This window comes from Macrotis lagotis, chromosome 7 (genome assembly GCF_037893015.1).
Source record: "Macrotis lagotis isolate mMagLag1 chromosome 7, bilby.v1.9.chrom.fasta, whole genome shotgun sequence".
Classification (NCBI taxonomy): Eukaryota; Metazoa; Chordata; class Mammalia; order Peramelemorphia; family Peramelidae; genus Macrotis; species Macrotis lagotis.
Genome location: NC_133664.1, coordinates 92885339 through 92908223, shown reverse-complemented (window position 1 = coordinate 92908223; position 22885 = coordinate 92885339). Strand labels below are relative to the sequence as shown.

Genomic DNA, 22885 nt, shown 5'->3' with positions numbered 1-22885 from the left:
TACCTAATTCATCAAACCAAGATACTATATACACAGTAGATGTCCTTGATTACAATAAATATTTTCAGAAATTCTTTGCAAATTTTATAAAATTACTGTAAAAGTTTTTGCACTATATTCTATAGCTCTATGTGATTTCAACCCTTAAGTTTAAAACGTCAAGATTATAAGCTCTAATCACAAAGTGTAAAATATGGGACTGAATAAAATTAAGTAGAAAAATTTATCAGAAAACAATAATGTTGAAATAGGGATTACTAGATAGTATTTTCACATAATGCCTTAAAGACCTGAACTGTGAAAAGTGCTATCTAGTAATTCCCATCTTCCTATCAAGTTTTTACTAATAAAAAACATTTAAAGCATCATTAACATCTGGTTGACAATTCTTGAATATTCAGCACAGTAATTTTTTAAGCAGGTGCAATTTTAAATTTATTAAAGCTATTGGCAAAAACCCCCTTTTCAACATTATTCCTTTATAAAATACCACCTACAATCTGAATACAAATAAAAATCCACAAGAGTGGCCTCTTTTAATGTTACTGTGCCATACTTGCAAAAAATGGGAAAACAGGAATTAATTGATATGACCTGACAAAAAATTAGCAAGGCACTTGCCAAAGACCTCATTAGTAGATGCTTTTACTTGTAGAGTTTTGAAATGGAGTCCCCTAAGGAAAATAATAAAGTCTAACAGATATAGCATTAAAGCCATATACATTTACAGTCCAGTGTAAGGTATTTTAACAAGATGAAAGGGTTGTATAAAACTTTTGTGTATTTCATGTTTTTTAAACTATCCAAAATTCATTATGGTTTTCATATTACTATGATAGTATATGATGAGATTGTTGTAAATAATTAAAAAGCACAAAACTACACTTCATTACTTTATAAAACACCCTCAACATTTGACACTATAATATTTCATTTCATAAATGCTTCTATTTTTATCATGCTTGCAGTTGACACTTTTACAAAATTTTACTATTTGATAAAATAACAGTATTAGCCCTTCTAATTTAACATAATTCTTATCTAAAGAGAATTCAATTTTTTGCAACTGAGAAAAAAAATAACAGAGTTCCTTTTGCTTGCTAATACAAAAACTAAGAGTTCAATTTTCCCATTTAATAGACACATGGATGAAAAGCATATTCAGATTTTCAGTTATTCAATATTTTATTAGTATCTATCTTTAATAAAATTAAATGTGTGTCTATATATATATATATATATATACATATATATATGTATACATCTAAATTGGTGCAAGAAAGAAAAAAAGGCCAATGTTAAAGGCACTCTAAATTTGACTTTTGAGAAAGTCATATTAATTTGATACAAATAAAAAAGGTTTCAAAAGTACTCCTTTGCTATCAAGCCACAGAATATTTGAGCATGATCTTTTAAAGAGAACTCTAATTCAAAGAATATATAAAACAAGAATAATAATACAAATTAAACTCAATAGTTTCATTTTATATTTCTGAACAACTAATACGCAAAGTAATCATTTTTTTACTTTGCTGAAAATTAGTAATTTTCTTTGATAATAACAACAAAATAATCCTACCTGTTTTGACCGAGGTCTACCCGGAGAAAATTTTCTTTTGGTGATAGCTGGTTTACCCATGCCAATTTTTGGAGTGACTGATATGTATGTTGTTGGCATAATGTTTCCAGCAGAAGAATGTAAATTTGAATTTTCACTGTGAAGTATATCATTTGAAGAAGTCAAGTCTAAAGAAATTATGGAAGAGGAACAAACATTGGTCTTGCTTAGGTCTGCAGCTGATGAAAATGCTGAATCTGTCTCTGATGGTGATTTTATAGTTTTGTCTTCGAGAGGTGAACCAACTTTTAAACTATCATCAAATGTGGTAAGACATTCCATTTCCACAATATCAGTTGAAATTTCACAGATTTCATCTTTCTTTGGTTCTTCTTGAACCTTTTCTACTGCCAAATCAATCTTTGCAGTTTTTTCTTCACCTGTAGATGGTAGAACTTCTGATACAGCAATATTTTCAGGTGTTAATTGTGGAGATGGTGCTTCTTCAAAGGATCCAGCTGCCTTAGATTCCTGTAATGACTGTGATTTTTCATCTTTTGGGGAAGCCTTTGACTTTGTCAGAGCATCATCATTTTTAGTCACTTTCATTTTATTTTCATTTTGATCTTCATCATAAGATATGATTATTTGGTCAGGCATTTCCATTTCATCTTTATTAGTCTGATGAGGAACTTCACTTTGTACTGCAGCACTTAAAATATCCTGTGCAGGATCTAGAATTAAATTTATACATATATTTATATACACACATACACATACACACAGACACACACACACACAGACACACACACAACACACAGTGAGATTAGATTTTTTAAATAGTATCAAATTTTTTTAAAATGTCTTGACTAGACAGCTATAAAACATGCAGAGACATTTTTTTAAAATTTACAATACAGTATCCATGAGAAAGACTTTGAAATAAGACTGGTAGCAGTCTCATTAAGTCAATAACACAGGTTTTGCAAGTAATTCATTGAGGGAGGGAGAAAGGGAAGGAAAGGAAAAATTAAAGAGAGTAAAGAAAGAAGTAAAGAAAGGAAGAAACAAAGAAAGAAAGGAGGAAAGAATCAAAGATGGAAGATGCCAAAAATATTGATATAGATGGCACAATCCCTATTTAAATCATATTGAACTACACCTTTAGTAATGGAATTTATGGGCAGAGAAAGTATATAAAAATTTAATGACTTCTAAAATAAAATTTCAAATTACCTTCCAGCATGGGTAGACCAACATATGGCTCCACACCAAAACTGAGTGTACTGGTGTGCCTTTTGTTTCTATAATCCTTACAACATTAACTATTTTACTCTTTTGTCATCTTCTAACAATTCTAAGGTGAAGCAAAACGTCAAGGTTTTCTAGATTTGCATTTCTCTTATGAAAAGTCATATAGAGCATTTTTTTCAAAATACTTGAGACATTTCTTCATACCTTTTAGTTATACATCCATTAGAGAATATAGTACTCTATAGTTCTATATTTATGATAAATCCCTATGTATCTTCTGTTGTTATTTTTATGGTTAAAAAAAAAAAGAAAAACCCAAAACAGTAAATATAACGAATGGTCCACCAACTGAAGACAAAACTGAATAAATTTCAGTATGTAAATTGAATGAAAAGAATGAATGCTACATATAAAGGAGTAAGTTTAGTTCTCTAAGAGATGAGAAAGCAAAAAACTGAATACAAAGAATACCTATTATGCTGGCTAATTGAGTTGATAGGTTAAGTTTTACTGAACTTTTTTTTAAAAAACTCTCCTTTTTCTTTGTGGCAAGATATCTCTTACTGGCTTGAAGAGGAAGATGTATATAAATATACATATTTAGAAATATATGTGATAGGAAAACATAAACATAACTTAAACACTGATGTGTCATCTGAACAAAATGGGAACTTCCAATACTAGTATAAGCACAACTTATAAAATAAGCAAATTTAATAATAAGGATTACTTACCAGGAATTAGAGGACTGCCTGTTATAAGTCTTATTGATGGATTGATAGTCTTGATATTAGTCTGTTCTTCATCACAATCATGGATAGCTGCTGGAAAAAATTTTATAGTCTCCAACAGTTTGTAAAGCCTTCATTTAAACACTTAATTTTACACATTTTCTGGAAGATTAATTTAACATTTTCCACTTCCTCCGCAAAACAATAAACTCGAAGGACAACTAAGTGGAGCATTGGATAGAGCACCAGCCCTGAAGTAAGGAGGACCTGAATTCAAATTCGACCTCAGACATTAATAATTGCCTGGGCGTGTGACCTTGGGCAATGTACTCAAACCCAATGCTGTAAAATAAAATAAATAAATAATACATAAAAAATTACAATGCACTCAACCCCAACAACTATGAATATCCTTCTTTATTCTTTCCCATGTACTTAGGTATTATCCACAATAATGTCATTTTATCAGTTATTCCTATTTTTTATTTTATGAAAATTACAAAATGTAATAAAACCTACAAATCCACAAGATTAAACTTTTTCTCCAAAAAATAAAAAATGGGTACTACTCAGATTAAGGAAATATGGAAATAATCTATTCATAGTTGAAAAAAAACCACTTCCACATAAATCCAAAATGGACACTTCCATGTACATTTATGTATATAAACGAACACACACACACACACACACACACACACACACACACACACATGCAGTTTTAGTTTTAATAGCATCAGAAGTACACATACAACAAATTTACAAAATTATAATTTGAATGTTTAACTATTTAAATGTTATTTTAATAAGACTATATATACCCTGTCATTGCCAAGATATATGTGTGACAGTTTTAAGGTGAAACTTTCTCAGTGGATATTTAAAACAGTTCCTCTGGCATGTCCAACTCCACTACCTAACCCATATCCAAAAGTGTTTTTCTTGTGGAGTCACTTGAAAACAGTCAAATATGGATCAAAGTCAAGCTTTCAAGGCTAGGATTAGCCTTAAATTCAGCAACTGATGAATAGTTTTTAACAAAAGCCGAAAATTGACTTAAGACTAGAGGAATGCATAATACAAAACAGTGTTTTTGTTTAATTTTAAAAGACACATCTGTATTTAAAAATTTAAGTATACAGCAATTATATGCCTATGGTTATTTCAGTTTAAAACTGCATTTATACTTTTAGAACATTGTATCAATAAGTGATGTACACATAACATGTACAAATGAGCACATTAATATAAATGGGATGCTTTTCTAGAATTCATAGAAAATACATATAGTTTTTTTATATATAGAATTTAAGGTTATTAAAGAAAATATTTATCCTATCAAAACTATGCAAAGGTCATAAATGCAAACATACTGCATGAGGTAGGGCCTTATTAATAAATACTACTCATAAAGTATTAAATATTACTTATAACACTAATAAGTTGACATTTTAAACATTTCCTAATCATGAGTATAACAAGATTCTTTTAACTAATAAAATAAAAAAATACCAACAAACATTTAATTAAAGGCCACAAATATGTGAGGACACAACAAAACACTAAAGTCTACATATGATAACTTCTGTTATCTGAATTGACATGCACAACTAAGATGTTAAAATAAAATCAAATTTTAGTATATCTCTGCAAACTGAGAAGGCACTTCATGCCCTATCAATTTCTTTACACAAGCTTTAACTTCAAGAGTTACCATCTCATACTTGGAATATTATCCTAAGGGTTAGGTTTTTTACAACCATAAATTTCTTATTTAATTCAGTGAGCTAGAGAATACATGTGTTTTTGCTACATGAATATAAAATATAACTATCAACACATATTTTATTATAGATCTTCTTACCAACTGGAACAATTTCAGATATTGAGTCTTGATGTAAAGAACTGCTTCTCCCAGCTTGGTCCATAAATACCAAGCTCTCATCAACTCCCTCTGTTTCCATTTCATTAACAGAATCTTAAAAAGAAAAGAATTTCTATTCATAAGAATGGAATCTATTGTATATATTTTAAGAAGTCTAGAACTCTACTGATAACTGAGCTATGAGTAGAATTATAAGATGACTGCCCAATCCATCTAGTTTATCAGCAAATTTCTTTAATCACATCCCTGATATTATCACTTCTTTGTAAATTTATTATTTTTAATGTGTGGCAGCAAGTTCAATTCTAGTATGTGCTTCTACTTTGCCAAATGGGCAAGAATACAATGTGCATTTCAATTCTTTGGAGACAGCAAAATTTAATGAACAAAAAAAGATGAAAGTTCATATTACAGAGTACTAGTGAACAACCTATTTACACAGATCAGTTTCAATAGAATGTATCTTTTACCATGGTATTTTTGCTCTAATAAACTGATGATCTGTAAATGAACTGTAGCAATAGCCAGATTTTTAAAAAATATCCAAAAACAATCAATTTCATTTTCAATTAACATTATTTAGAACATTCACCAAGTATCACTCTGTTCTTGAAATATTTTTGACAAACAGGCATTGGGGTTATAGATATTAAACAACTTAACTCCTAGAACTGTGTTCCCTTATGCCCACTTTTCCCCTGAAATCACAAAGTTGTAAAATGATTTTTATGAAATCCTAATTAGAATTTATAATCATACTCTTAAAAAGATATTGACACATAATCTTTAAATGTTTTCGAAGTACACTTTCTGCTTATTCTTTTCATAAATATTTCTTTTTTGTTTGTTTGGGTTTTTTTAGGTTTTGGTTTTGTTTTGTTTTGTTCTTGCAAGGCAATGAGGTTACGTTGCTTGCCCAAGGACATATAGCTAGGTAATTATTAATTGTCTGATTGGATTTGAACTCAGGTACTCCTGACTCCAGGGTCAGTGCTCTATCCACTGTGCCGCCTAACCGCCCCTTTTCAGAAATATTTCAATAAGATAAACAAAGATAGTATCAAATTATGTAATGTCCTGAAATGCCTGTTAAAAATACCTTAGGAGATGCACTGTGCAATGTCCTTTAGCAATATCTACCAATAACAGGAAGGATGAAAATAGATACTAATTAAGCTAAATTAATATTATTTTGAAAGATGGTTCAAAATACACTGTCTTTAAAATTAGTTCTTAGATAAATTAGTTCTAAATAATTAAGAATATATGAATTAAGCAGAATTTAAAAGGCATTCTAACCACTAGATGGAGAAAAACATCAACATACATTAATTTACCAAAAGACTCACCAATAAGGAAGTTAAGTGAACTTTAAATACATGAGTTTTATTAAAGGATTAGGAGGAAAGTATTGCTTTGTAATTTTCAAGAATTATTTCATATTTGCTTAGAGTTTAAAAAAGAAATTATTACTTATATTTTCCAAAATAAGAAAAAGTAGTTGAGAACCTCAAAAGTAGATAACATCCCTCCTTTCTTAGTTCACAACTTCCTGTCACAGAAAAGACAGTTAACATGTGTACCATTGAACTTTATGTATTGACTTTACTAAAAGAAGATTTCATGAACTGCTTTCATAAAAAAGAAAAATACTCAGTTTTACCTGTACCAGGTTGGGGAATTGGTTCAGAAGTCTCCATTTCATCGCAAGGTTGTAGTGGGTCCATATCTCCTAACTGTTTACAATACATGCAGACATATTCTTCTTTTAACTGTAAATCTAATTCAGTATCTGCTGGTTTGTCACATTCTATATGAATCCATCTGGAGTAATTGACATTAAAATATTTAAATAAAATTATGCAAATTAAAATAATGAAATGCAACACACAGATACAAGGAAGAGAACTAAGTGTAGCAATAGCATAAATTTTTAAAACAAAACAGGATAGCTTGGGGAAATCGGTGTCATATAAACGTATCAGAAACAAGCAGTTATCTTTGCCTGGAAAACGTCATTGCTGATGACATCATGCTATTCTGTATCTTCCTTTTCTCCCTTTGTTTCATTTCCTTCAATTTAACTAGAAACTGCCAATAGTACTCATATCACTGAGGCAATTCTTAGAGGTAAAAACATTATTACTATTGGTCCCTAACTCTGGCAATATTATCCTTTGTTTCTAGAAAGGACTGGGGATTCAAGAGCTAAAGGGAGGGTGTAGAAATGGACATCCTCAAGAATCATTACGTCTGACTCATTTCAAGGAATAAATTTGTTATCTTACCTTTTACATATGTGACAATGCAACATGTCTTTTTGCAAGTCTGGTTGGCAGCACTTTCCACAAAAAGGGCAGGCCAGACTATCTGGAGGTTGATAACAACTGTCACACACCAGGCAATTGTGGTGCCACTGAGAGCTGGTTCTAGTGCCACATTCTGCGCAGATTCTGCAGTTCTAAAGATCACAAAGTACACATAATTGCAGTATATTTTGAATTGATACACACTTCTGGACAGCATAATGAATTGAAAGAAATGTTTAGAAGTATAAAATAATTTTTCAATTAGTATTTGTAGTTTTTAAAGAATATAATGTATTGCCAAAAATGACCTGCTTATATAATTATGAAGATACCGTTTATTTTATATATACTACTTTGCTGGAGTTGTTAATTATTTCAAGTAGTTCTTTTAGTTGATTTTTCAGGGGTTTCTAAGTATATCATCTGTGAGAGTTAATGTTGTGTTTCTTCACTGTCAATTCTAATTCCTCCTATTTCTTTTCCATCTCTTACTGCTAAAGGAAACATTTCAAATACTATTTTGAATAGAAGTGGTGATGAGCATCCTTGTTTCACCCTTGTTATTACTGGAAATGCTCCAGGTTTTTAACTCCATTACATTTAATGCTTGCTGGTAGTTTTAAATAGACACTGCTTATGATTTTAAGGAAAATCTCATTTATTCCTATACTCTCCAGTGTTCTTAATAGGAATAGGTCTTGCAATTTTTATCAAAGTCTTTATTTCTATGGTCAATTATGCTGTTTTAGCAACACTAAACCATTCCTGCCTGACTGGTATAAAAATTTTACCAGATCATGATATATTACACTAGCAATTGTTGTAATGTCTTTGATAAAACATTATATAAATGTTTTGCATCTATGTTCATTAGGGAGACTTGTCTATGATATTCTTTTCTGCTTTGGCTCTTCCTGGTTTAGGTATCACCATACTAGTGTCATAAAGGAATTTGGCAGAATTTCTTCCATTTTATAAAACAGTTTATATGGAACTGGAACTAATTGTTACTTAAATGTTTCTTGGAATTCACTTGTAAATAGATCTGAACCTGGAGATTTCTTTTCTTAGGGAGTTTATTGACAGCTTGTTGAATATCTTTTTTTCAGAAATGGGGTATTTTATTTCATTTTCTGTTAATCTGAGTAGCTTATAATTTTATAAATATTTTTCCATTTCCCCTAGTCAGATTTATTGGCATACAGTTGATTGTAAGTTCTTCCTTGTTGGTGGAAAGGTCACTCTTTTCATAATGCCAAAGACCAAATAAGAGATTAAGAAATACTCTACCTGTCAGACCTAGAGAGAGGGGAGAAGTTTATGATCAAACAAGAAAAAGAACATTACAAATTGCAAAATGGATGAATCTGACTATATTAAATTTAAAAATTTTTACACTAATAAAACCAATGCAGCCAAGATTAGAAGGAATACAGTTAGAGTTTCTGCTAAAGGCCTCATTTCTAAAATATATAGAACTGAATCAAATTTATTAGATTACAAACCATCGCACAATTGATAAATGGTCAAAGGATATGAACAGGCAGTTTTCCAATGAATGAAATTAAAGTCATTTATACTCATATAAAAAAAGTTTCAAATTATAATTGATTTGGAAAATGTAAATTTAAACAACTATGAGATCGTTTACCTCACCTCACACCTATGAAGACTGATTAAGATTGGAAAAAGGAAAATGGTCAATACTGGAGAGGATGTGGGAAAAATTGGAAAATCAATATGCTGTTGGTGAAGGTATAAACTAATTCTACATTTCTGGAGAGCAATTTGGAATTTTGCTCAAGGGGCAATAAAATTGAACATAATTGATCCAGCCATACTACTACAACAAAACATAACCTTTAATCTAGCAACACTACCACAACTAGGTCTGTATCCCAAAGAGATCATAAAAAGGGGTGAAAATCCCATAACTACAAAAGTGATCATAGCAACACTTTTTGAAAAGGCAAAGAATTGGAAATTGAGGGGATGTCCATCAATTGGGCTGAACAAGTAATGATATATATAAAGAATGGAATCCACCCCAAAGAAAGAGCTGATGGTGTCTAAATATAGCATTAACTACAGAATGAAGCAAGGTGCATGGGTGTGTGCATACACACACACACACGAATGCACGCACACACACACACATACACGCACGCAGAAAAGTACACTATTTTCAATTGTAAAAATTTGTATGTTGTTGTTTTTTCTTTTTTTGGTTCTGATTCTTCTTTCCCAACAAAGGGGCAGCTAGGTGGATAGAGCACCAGAACTGGAGTCAGGAGGAGTTGAGTACAAATTTGGCCTCAAACATTTAATAATTAGCTAGCTGTGTGACCTTGGGCAAGTCACTTAACCAGAGTGCCTTGCAAAAATAAAAAACTTCTTTCACAACATGATTAACATGGAAACATGCTTAATGTCATTTTAAATGTGAAATTTATATTATTAAAATTTATATTAGATTACTCTGTTTAGGGTGGGGATGCGGAGGGAGGAAAAAATGTGCAACTGAAACCTTGCAAAAGAAAATGATTATAAGAAATTATAATCAGACTTTAAAGTCTGGAATGACTTGTATGAACTGATGCTGAGTGAAGTGAGCAGAATCAAAAGAACCTTGTACACATTAACAGCAACACTGTGAGATGTACAACTGTGATGCAGTTCCGCTCAGTAGTTCAGAGATCAAGGACAATCATGAATGACATACTTTGGACAATGGCATTCACACATCCAGAGATTAAAAACTCTGGAATCTGAATGCAGAGTAAAGAATACATTTTTCTTTTTTTTTTCTTTTTTACCAAACTTCTTTTATGTTTTTTCTTATTTTCTCATGGCTTTTCTTTCCCATTTGTTCTACTTCTTTTATAAGATGGTTAATATAAATAGTAAACACGAATGTACATGTACAACTTTTACGAAACTTTTTGCCACTGTGGGGGAGGAGAGGAAAAGGAGGGTGATAGAATAATTCGCAAATGGATGAATGCTGAAAAACTACCATTGTATATAATTGGAAAAATGAAATAAAATGAAATAAATTTCAATTACATAAAGAAAAAATTATTAATAAAAATTAAATTAAAAAAATCACAATACTTAAAACTGTTCTCTAAGCTAAAAGTTGTTTCACTTTTCACTAATCATGAAGAATTTCATACTCTGAGGTAATCAAATATGAAGATTAATCACAACTACAGAATCATCATAAACTACAATGGCTCCCCATTTGCTTAGGACCATAAGGATAGCCATACTACATTTATCAAAACAATTATCATTTATGGTCATGTGACAGTCATTACCATCAAAATGTGTGTGTATTCTTTGAAGTATAGTTTCAGCTTTTTAAAGCAGAGGCAAAAGCTATGTTAGCCTTCTCATGAAATTATTTAAAAAAAGAATTTTTTGATTTATTTACAACTAAGTCTATTTTTTAAATGTGAAGTTCATATCTCTAAGAGACTTGAGAAAAATCTAAACAATCTGAATAACTGATCATATCTGCTATCAAAAATTTAGTCTCAAAAACCCTCCTCACTATTTAAGCAACAACTACTTCAAACAGAAAAAAGCAAGTTCAGGAAATAGAACTGTAAATGTTTAATCCCCTCATCTATTCTAAAATCTGATCCCTGTAAGTTTATCTTTGATTCTTCTTTCTGCCACAGGAAAAAAAAAAGTCAAGGTTCAGTCCAAGAATGGTCCTTTAAAAAAATAAAGACAATACCCTAAAAGATTGTAGCCTCACAGGTACTTTATAAATCTCTGGTACGTTTCACCAAAAACTTTGCTTCTCACTCTACTCTCTCTCCCTAATACCTTAAAAGTAGGTGTCAAAAATTGTATGCTAAATGAATGAACAAGTTCACTTGAGAAACTGGGCTTGTAATGTTAGCAATAATAATGATATTAGCGCAAAGTCGATTAACATTTTCATTCTTCACTTTCCTTCTTGAAAACGAAGAAACTTTGAATTTGATCTACAAATACAAATCAAGTGATAAAATTCTAATGCCTTGTCTAAACAGGTATATAATTCAATAAGAAGCTGCAAACTGGTTTACACATTAACCTTCCACTTTTAAAATTCAGTAACAGAGTAAAATGTCATTTGACAATGGAAAAAAATCTTTGTTGGGTTTTTTTTAAGGTACATACACAATGTCAGTTGAAAAAAAGTTTAGCATAGAGGCAGCTAGGTGGCGCAGTGGATAGAGCACTGGCCTTGGAGTCGGGAGTACTCGAGTTCAAATCTGACCTCAGACACTTATAATTACCTAGCTGTGTGGCGTTGGGCAAGCCACTTAGCCCCATTTCCTTGCATAAAAAAAAAAGTTTAGCATCGTTTTTCTACTTTTTGCATCTTTTCAGAATTTTGTTGATAAATATCAAAAATCAAAATTCATCTCTAAACAATACAGAAGTGTGTCCAAAATTTTAACAAAACATATTTTCTATGACATGGTAGGGTAGAAAACCTGCCTAAAACTAAGTAATCTACTAGTCAACGGAGTTAAGGAGTAGGAATATTGATAGAAAGCACTAAAAAAAATGCAAGTTCAGGAAAAGGAGGAGACCTTTAGAAATCAAAGTAAAAAACATGAAATGCAGAGAAATTAAGATATTGAATATTCAGGAAAGGTCTAAAATCAAATTAATTCAAAAATTAAAAGATGAGAAAAAGGGTTAAAAAAAGACAAGGAGGTAAAACAATCATTAATAAGGATAACATTTTAAACAGAAAAGTGTGATTTACGGTGCTAACTACAGAGTTCACATTTTTGAAAATTCTAACTTCTATTGTAAGAACAATAGGATTTCAGTTTTGGTAAAAAAAACACAACTAAAGTATCTAGTTTCTTATTTCAAGCTGAAATCACAAATGCAAAAAAACAGATCAACAAAAATTTATTTAAATAAAAATCAAAACCTACTTTGCATTTCCAGCCATTTGTTGGTACTGACTCCATAACTGGTTGAAGACAAAAAGTATGATACCCTTTATCACATGTATCACATACCAGCATCTTGCTGTCTTCTCCAGAGTGCCTATGAAAATAAGATAGCACTAATGAGACAAAATAATATTGAGAAGTTTTTAGTATAGTTTTAAGGTAACAGTAAAGAATATATTTTCTCTTAAGATATGGTAGTAATTCTAAGTTCATAATTCAAATACTAGAGGACATTTATTACTTTTAACCCTAGCTTTGATTCCTGTAGCCATGAAGATAAATGAGGAAAGTCCATTGGCAAAGGGTGTTACTGTGGACTCTCCCACACAGAAGAATCTTCTTCCTCTATTTCGTGTCATTGATCTGTTCCCATTATCTCTAACCACATGATTCCAGCAATTTATCACTTCTATAACTGCCACTTAATAATAATTTTCATACCTTCAGTCCTTCAAATATATAGTCTGCATACCTGCCAAAATAATTATACTAAACACATATATAAGAACTGTCACTCTATTGCTCAAAAAAAAAAAAATTCTCAGTGGCTAATAGCCACAAAGATAAATACAAATGTGAATGATATTTCAAGTCATTCACAAGAAGACTCTAGCTTACCTTCTCAGGGACACTGAACACTATTTCTCTTAGTATTCTCTAAACTCCAACCAAAAGAGACTACTTGTGTTTTTGAGGTTCAATACATTTCAGATCCTCTCTCTTTTCCTTAATAATTGGCTTCTGCTTGATTAAAAAAATTTTATCTTCCTTCTTTTCCTATGAGGACTTTCTGATAACTGGAAAGTTGATTCTCTCTCCCTTAAAAAAATAAAACCCACAACCTATGATTTATTTATTACTTTATAAGTTGTAACTCCAAAAGAGGTGAGGTTTCTAGAGAATAAGAAAATAATTAATTTTCTTTGTAATTCCAGGATTAAGTACAGTACACACATAAAGTAGGGCTAAAATAAATATTTAGGTAAGTTACCTCACCCCCTCTTTTTTTCTGACTGCCAAAGGCACACATTCAATCAAGTCAGGAAAGGACCAGGTAATTTCTCCTATGCATATTATCATTTTAAATCTTATCTTTAATTATTGAATGAAAAGTTCTGTATTATTGAATGAAAAGTTCTGTATCTACTTTAAATAAGTATAATATAAGTAAATCTCTTTTACTCATTTTAGAATGTTGTGACTAGAAAGGAACAAATCTCTTTTCTGCTTAGAATTCAACTGGGCTTTTGAGGGGTGGGTAAATGAAGATTAGTACTGGCACAAAAAACTGAAAGACTATTCTAAGGTAATTTCCTGAGTACTAGAATTTGGAGTATCAAATAATAGGGAATTTCTTTTGGTAAACTATATATTCTCATCTATTCCCTAAAATTTTAACTCAAAATTCTGTCCTATCATGTTGACTCTTAGATACCAGGAAATCAAAACATATCTGAGAACTTTCTTACTCAATGCTAAAATGAATTAAACCACTGTCCTACCATTTGACCACACACACCTACAATCTCTGGTTATGTTCTCTTCTCCCTTCTTCATCTCATATCATTCAGATGTCTTCTGCTACTATCTGCTAATTCACCCCTGTGTTATAGGTACCTCAAATCCTTGCCAAAGGAAAGAGTTCTGCTAATATCCTATCTCTTCCAAAATAATATCTCCTTTCTCAACCCCATTCCATTCTATCATGTCTCTTTCCAATTACTGAATCCTCTCTGTTGTCAATAATCACAAGATCAAAATCATTTGGTTATTCTATTACTAATAACTATCATCCTATATCTTTTGTTCCCATTGTAGAAAAAATCTCTGAGATGTTTCCACTACCTCTCCTTATTGTGTTCTTTTTTAGATTTCCTACAATTCAGGTTCCCATTTCATGATTCCACCAAAACTATTCTCTCCAAGGTTGCCAGTGTGATCTCCTAAGTTCCAAATTCAATGAAATTTTCTCAATATTCATACTTCATGATCTTTCTGATGACTCTGAATACACAGCGCATCCTCTCAACCTAAACACTCTATTCTCTCTGGGGTTCTGGGACATTACTCACTTTCAGTTCACCTCTTTTCTAACCAAACCGTCTTAGTCTCCTCTGCTGAATTCTCATACAAGTCATGGACACTAACCACAGGTATCACAGAGGATTCTGCCCTGTGACCCTTCTCTACTCCCTCAGTCTTGCTTTGTCATTCAGTGATCTCATCAGGTCCCAAAGACCTCCCCAGTCTTGCTTTGTCATTTAGAGAGCTCATCAGGTCCCATAGATTTAAGTATGTTTTTCTCTATGTTGATTAATCTCAAATTTATCAATCCTACTCAAGCTTCTATAGTGAACCTCAAGTTTCAAATATTTACCTGTACCCTATCTATATACTGATGAGGCAAGTCTTTCTACTATTTCTAGTTGATCAAAATTCATAACACTTAAACAAGAAAAGCAAGACTATTAAAGGATGATTTCACTCATTTATTCTAATGATTCTAATCGATTCTAATGGATTAACCTCCCAAGTGCTAGATCCATCAACTTCTATGAACAATGCATAAGGGATAATTAGATAGCAGTAAGAGCCACTTCTGTGACCAAAAATTAATACTGCATCAGCAACCACATTATCATTTACATTTAATTATATGATCTCTATATTATCTTACACACTCATCCCCAGTTTTGCTCCTCAACATTGCAATCAACAAATATCACCAGATGCCTACTGGGAAATTGTCAAAATGGAACTTATGACCTTGTCTCCCCAAACCAGCCCTTCCTTAAAATCTCCTCATGTTTTTGAAGGGCAGCAATATATTAGTAGTAACTGAGATTTGTAACCTTGAAAACATTAACTCTTCACATAAACCTCATTCTATCCATATCTTACAACATCCCTCAATTCAAATCCATTTTCTTCCATAAAGCTATACCACTTATGGTCCTTATTACACAGCACAAATCCTTCATGACGCTGCCCAATGTTGTTCCTAAAACGCAGGATCTAATCATGTGCCACCTTAGCTCAAAATGTTCCAGGGTTCCCTAATGCCTCAAAAATGAATAAACAAATTAATTAATTAATTAATTAATCCAATCTGTTTGGCAAATAAAGTCCTTGACATTACTATCCACAAATATTACTTATTTGTCCTTCATGATTTTTAAAATCCAGTCAATCTGACCAGATTGTTTTCCTCTCTCTGAAAAAGCATTATTTCCTGGGGCTAGAAAATACTCCCTTTCCTCTGGGTTATTTAAAACACTGGCTTTTCTAAAAGCCCATGAAAGTACTACTTCCTTCAGAATATCTTTCTCTTAATCCACTAAATAAAATTATCTGCTCATGAACATCAACGATTTTAAGCTTTAGTGTGTGCGTGCGCGTGCGCACGCACACGCACACACACACGGAACTTCTAAGGCTAAATGTCTTTGCAAATTTGGGCCAAGTCAACTAGCCACTGCGTCTCAATTCACTCTGTTAAAATGACAGGTTTAAGAGAATATGGTCTACTGACATGGGACAATCAAGTTCCTGGGATGATCACAACTGTATAACATAAGCATGTATAGTTAAACAAGGATATGCTGGGACAAAGTGATAAAAATTTTAACATTATTGAACATCAGCCAAAGGAAAAAATAATCAGTAAATTAGTTCTTATGCTGAAAACCTAGATTTATTTTCAAACTTTTAAAGAAAAGAGACTTTGCTAAAAGACAAATGAATAGTGAAACTGAGGGAATTGATTCAAATTTTGCTTCTATAACTATCTGTATAACCTTGAACAATCAATATTTCCAGGATTCATTTTCTTCACAACATGTGAAAGAATGAAATTTAACTAAATTACGTCAAAGTTCTCTAAGTTCTAGATTAGGACTGTCCAAAAGCTTCCACAGAGCTCTCACTAAAATGGCAAATCAAAATATAATGTCCATTGCTTCACTAAAAACTTTTAAAAGTAGATCTATGATCAGAGTAAACCAGACCTCAATTAGATATGCTTTATCCACATCAGGGAATTAATGACTGTTGAATTCAATTACCAAAGGGAGAAGTAGTTTAAAAGTCAAGTAAAAATGATATAATTCATATCTAATAGCAATAGTTATTAGTAAATTATATACTAAAGAATGGAGGCATTTGATTTGAATTGATATTTTCAATCAATGAATTCAAACTAGAGCAGAACTTTCTATATGTTCCAGTCATTTTGATTAATTATCAACATAACTGATTTCAGAGAAGCAAAGGATAGCACCACTAACTTTGAGATCTCTAATAGCATTTCATTGTATCCCTAGCACTTAGCTTGGTAACTGACACCAAATAGCTCAATAAATGTTTACACACTAATTTAAACTGAATTAAATATAGAAAATGAATTTAGAAGACTCTGGCTTCACCAGTACTATAACTCCTGAAAAAGTGAATTCTACTTAATATTAGACTTAAAAATGAGCAAGGGCATTTAACATCATTTCCATATCTAGATACTGAAAAGTAGAATAATTTACTAAGATCACTACCTAGGTAACAAACATTTTAGACACAAGACACAGAACACACTGTCTTTCCTTGTTAATAATCATATTCCTTTTAAAAAAAACATAACAATTAAGGAGAACCCCATCAACATGGGTCTACAACGTGTCAAGGTGAAAATTTAAGGTAAACAAAAAGACATATCAAAAGATGTAAAAAAAAGAAACAATACTAAAATAAGATTCAGGATCACTTGGCACACCTTTTCCATGGCACTGCTTTAATTTGAATGCTATGAAGAACGGAGCTGACTTCTTTCTTTTCCCTTTATCCGTGCGCAAAAAGCTCTACATTAATGTCCACCTATTTTCAATTAGCTAGAAATACCCTTAACTTAAGGAGTTGACCTAAGAATTGTTCTTTAATTCACATGATGTCAAACAGTATAGTTAACATTTGCTTTCAAATTATAATGCAATGTCACAGCATACTAATATTAGCTAAGCTATCTGGGATAGGATGGTTTGCAAAGCATTTTGGGGCTATCTAACTTAATTCCAATATACAGAATGTATACTATGGTCTTATATCTGACCTGGAAATGTTATTTAATCATCTGATGAAACTCAGCACCTGCTCAAAAACTTGTTGTCTTAGAAACATTTTATAAAAGAGTGGAACCAATACTTAGATATAAAAAGTATTTGATAGGGTCATATACTATTTGATGCAGTATTCAAAAGCACTGGATTTTCTTAACTTTTAAGTCAAATAATCTACTTATTTTACTATACTACCTTTCTAGAGAAAAGATCAAGAAACCAAACTGGAATTAATCTTATTTTCAAAGTACCATTGGGAGGAAAGCTTGTGCTGGTATACATGTATGTGTTTGTGTATGTGAGAGTATGTGTGTCCTAATTAGTTAATGTATCATTAGCTATTAAGGTCATTCAAGACAATCAGTTAAAATGTCTTAAATTTGATTGAATTCTTATGTAACATTAAAAAAATGCAACAAAAAAAATCTTATTCACCTGTCACAATGGTGTATGTACAAAATGTCAATAAATAGTGAAATCATCAGAAACTAAAGTGAAATATTTTAAATTACACAAATTAAATACTTTTTAAAAAGAATTTAGAGGTACTGTTTCGCAAAAAATTAAAGTCATTCTTGCAAAAAATAAAGTATGACTAAAGCTACTTAAGAAGGAAGATATAGTAGGAAATTTTTGTAGACTAGGCGATTTATCAGGTGAATGATTTTGTTGAAATGTCTTCAAGAGTGTATTTGAGGGCAGCTAGGTGGGCCAGTGTATAGAGCACTGGCCTTAGTGTCAGGAGTACTTGAGTTCAAGTCTGGCCTCAGACACTTAATAATGACCTAGCTGTATGGCCTCGGACAAACCACTAAACCCCATTGCCTTGCAAAAACTAAAGAGCGTATTTGACATTTTCAAGAATCGCTGGGAAAGAAAATCTAATCATAGTAACTTTTTTTCTTTGTTTCTCATTTTTTGCCCCTTAGTTCTAATTCATCTTTCACAACATGACTAATTTGAAAATAAATGAAACACAATTGTATAACTTAAACTTTTACTAGCTTGTTCACAGTCATGGATAGAGGGCAAGAAAGATAGAAAATTATGAAACTCAAAAACCTGCAAATGGATGAGTATTGTAAACTATCTTTGCATATAATTAAAATAAAAATTTTAAGCTAATTATTATTACAATAAAATCTTAAGAATTCTAGTTACTTCGCAACTGATGGAAATTGAAGATAAATGTTTAACATTTGTATCTAGTAATGCCCTATGGTATTATATCAACAACCTTCATTTCTATATTCTAATTTTTTATAACAAGGAAACTATCTCCTTGACATTCCGTGATTTCTCAATGTAATAAACAGGAAGTTCTTGAACCCAATCAATGGGTAAGTTAATTAAATTTTCTACTTACTTGCAGTTTTGGCACACTTTGCAATCAGGACATTGCCAACCTGCTCTTTTTAATGCTGTGACTGCTATGTCCAGGCACATTCCATGGTAATGCTGGCCACAAGTAGTACAAAAGAATTGATCTCCAAGGTCTCCAGGACTGTCACACACTGAACAGTTTGCTTCTTCTTTTGCTATAATTTAACAATAAAATAAGGAAGCTGTTTCATGACAATATAACATTTCTCAAAGTGATACAAGATAACATTCTTCATATGTGAAATCCACCTATGAATGTTTAAAAGGCCCCTATTTCTAATTTTATTGATCTGATTATTTGGGTGGGTTTGCATTTAAGTTTATATTTCAACAAATACCAAATTCTCATCCTCTCCCCAGCAATTAGAGGATAAATTTTTTTTACAAAACTTATACTTACTTACAAACACACACACACACACACAAAACACACAGTTAATAAAAATTTATTCCCACATTTACTAAGGGGCAGAGGAAGGGGGAGAGGTAGAACTGATTTTTATAGATAACTCTTTGGGGTTCCCTAAGTAAACAATCTTATCATCTCCCTAAAAAAACGAAAGGTGATGGTTTCTTTTCTTCTGTGCCTGTTTCTTTCAATTACTTATCACCATTGCTAAAGTATGCATTTGTAAAACAATATTAAAAAGTAATGATGATATATGGGAGCATCTTTGTTCAATTCTTGGTCTTCTCTCCACTAAAATTAATTTTGATACTTGCTTTTAGATAAATAATATTTAACATTTTAAAGAAATCTCAATTTGTTTCTATGCTTCAACTGGATTTTTTAACCAGGAGGGGGTGCTGTATTGCATCAAGAGATGTTTGACGTTAGTTAAATAAAAATTTTATCATTTGTTCCTAATATGGTCAATTAACCTTATTGCTGTTTTCTAATGACAGGCCCATAAATAAATTTAGCCTTTGCAGCCATAATGTCCATCCTAATACATGATATATGTAAATGCTTTGCTTCAAATATTTATTAGACAAATTATAGTTTTCTGCCTACCTCTATCTATTCTCCCCCTGAACAAGCTATATATATGTGTGTGTGTGTGTGTGTGTGTGTGTGTGTGTGTGTGTGTGTGTGTATATATATATATATATATATATATATATATATATATATCCATCCTTATTATTCAAATTCTTTTAGCATTTAGTACTGGTGTACAGTTGTGGAAAAGAGTTCTGATTAATTGCTTTTATTTATTCTCTATTAATTGTGAATTCACCATTTTAAATTTTGATACTGGCAGTTTTCTGTGTGTTTTTAAATATAATTAGCAAATGGTTTATATTATTGGAAGAGGTAGCTCATGATAAAACCAGTTCCCAATTTTATTTAACAATGGTTTAATTTTTCCTTGGAAGTTTATCAACTTACATATAATTTTTTGGGATATGTACTTGCTGTTTAATTGGTTTCAAAATTTACCATTTTTTTTTATAGCCAACTTCCAGAACTCCCAAGTCAAAGAGAAAATATTACAAGCAGCCAGAAGGACACAATTCAAATATCGTGGAGCTGGAGTCAGGATAACACAAGACTTAGCAGCAACTACATTAAAAGCTCATAGGGCTTGTAATATAGTATTCCGGAAAGAAAAAGAGCTTAGAATGCAACCAAGAATCAACTACCCAGCAAGGCTAAATGTCCTCTTCCAGGGAAAAAAGATGGACTTTCAATGAACCAGGGGAATTTCAAATGTTCCTGCTGGAATGGCCAGAGCTGAACAGAAGAGGTTTGATCTTCAAATACAGGACTCAGGTGAAGCACAGAGAGTGGAGAAGAGGAAAATATGAGGGACTTGATGATGATGAACTACATGTGTTCCTGTATAGAAAAATCATACTGATAATACTCATATGAACCTTCTCATTTAATAGAGTAGGTAGAAGGAGCTTTTATACATGAAGCACAGGAGAAAATTGAATTTGAAGATACATTGTGGTGTAAAAATGGAGTCAATAGATAAAAGGGAAATGTAATGGGAGCAAGAAAAAGGAGAGGAGGAGGAATAGGCTATGATATTTCATATAAGATTTTTCTTTATTATTATGGCTATTGCAATGATATGGAAGGGGGGAAGGCAAGGGGGAATGAGGGAATCTTTGCTCTCATCAGAGTTGACTAGGAGAAGAAACAGCATATATACTCAATGGGGTATAGACATCTGTCCTAAAAAGGAGAAGAGGGAGAGGGGGGAGGGGGGGAATGTGAGTGATGGAGGAGAGGATGGACCATGGGGGGAGAGTGGTCAGATATAACACATTTTCTTTTTTACTTCTTGCAAGGGACTGGGATTGGATGGGCTGTCTGGGACTATAGAGTGAGGTGGATGCTGGGCCTAAGGGGTGGTAAGTGGGCTCGGGGCCTCTTGGCCCCAGTGCTGGAGATCTGTCTGCTGTGCCACTCAGCTACCCTACAGCAGAGACAGAGTGAAAGGAGAGAGAAAATATAGTTCATGAAGTAGAAAAGTATGAATAGAGGGAGTTGTGATCAGTAATGGCAATGGTGGAAAAATATGGAAGTAACTTTTGTGATGCACTTATAAAGAATGTGATCCACCTGTGACAGAGCTGGTGGTGTAACACAGACTGAAACACATTTTTTAATATTATTTTTTTTTCTGGGGGGTGTTGCAGGGCAAATGGGACAGGGTGGCCTGCCTGGGGCCGCACAGCTGGGTGATTGTTGGGTGTCTGAAGCCAGATTTGGACCTGGGTGCTCCTGGCTCAAGGGCCGGTGATCTGCCTGCCACCCAGCCGCCCTTACTATTATTACTATTTTATTTTATTTTGGGATTTTTTTGTTGTTTTTGTAGGGCAATGGGGTTGGGATGGCTTGCATGGGGTCACACAGCTGAGTGATTGTTGGGTGTCTGGGGCCGGATTTGGGCTCGAGTGCTCCTGGATCCAGAGCCAGTGCTCCGTCCATTGTGCCACCTGGCATTATTGTTGTTGTTGTTGTTGTTGTTGTTAAATTTTATCTCTCCCCTTTACTTTATCACTTATGCTGGTCTATATTTTCTTGGGGATAGGGGGTATTATGTTTACTCTTAAACAAGAATGTTTTAATAATGTATGAAAAAAAATTAGTTGTACAACATAAGAATAAATAAAGGGAGAAAAAAATTTACCGTTGTTAGTTGCATATTCCAAACATTTAGAGACAAAAATTTTCCACTGTGTACTGCTTTAACTGCATCCTAAAAATGTTAGAACCCTGTCTTACTATCATAATAGGTAATGAAATTATTATTTCATCAGTTATGTAGTGGACCTAATCTTTCTTTAGGATTAAGTTACTTGATTTCAGATTAGTTTTGAATCTAAACATCAAAGGCCTTTGTTTACTTTTATGCATTTTTAAATCTTTTATGCCCTAATAAAAGTAGAACATATTTGTGAAAATGCATGAATAGCCAGTCAAAATTCTCCAGAAATATATTAAATAACTTTTTTAAAATCAATACTGCCTTATTTTTATTATAATGATTAGATTTAGTTAGGTCAGAAAGGGAATCTATAATTGCAGCTTTACTATTCCTTTTTTTTTTAATTTAGCTTTTTTCTGTAAAATCTTAAGATCCCATACTTTTTTTTTGGTGCAAATAAATTCAGTAATATATTACTTACGGTAGCTTTGTTTAGCTCCATTTTTACTATTCCTTTTAA

At 32.1% G+C, this 22885-nt stretch overlaps 1 protein-coding gene across 8 annotated transcripts in view; it reads right to left on the bottom strand.

The window, feature by feature from the left end:
* KMT2C (lysine methyltransferase 2C) overlaps positions 1-22885 on the bottom strand; it is a 291259-nt gene that overhangs the window by 118342 nt on the left and 150032 nt on the right. For 6 of the 8 annotated variants that reach the window (XM_074193304.1, XM_074193306.1, XM_074193298.1 and 3 more), the window contains exons 8-14: positions 19182-19353; positions 12690-12804; positions 7717-7889; positions 7092-7252; positions 5408-5521; positions 3547-3636; positions 1580-2292 (exon numbers count right to left, since the gene is read on the bottom strand). In XM_074193304.1, the coding sequence (XP_074049405.1) occupies positions 1580-2292; positions 3547-3636; positions 5408-5521; positions 7092-7252; positions 7717-7889; positions 12690-12804; positions 19182-19353 (1538 nt within the window). The remainder of the gene's footprint in view (positions 1-1579; positions 2293-3546; positions 3637-5407; positions 5522-7091; positions 7253-7716; positions 7890-12689; positions 12805-19181; positions 19354-22885) is intronic. The other 2 variants (XM_074193305.1, XM_074193301.1) reach the window with 1 other exon arrangement.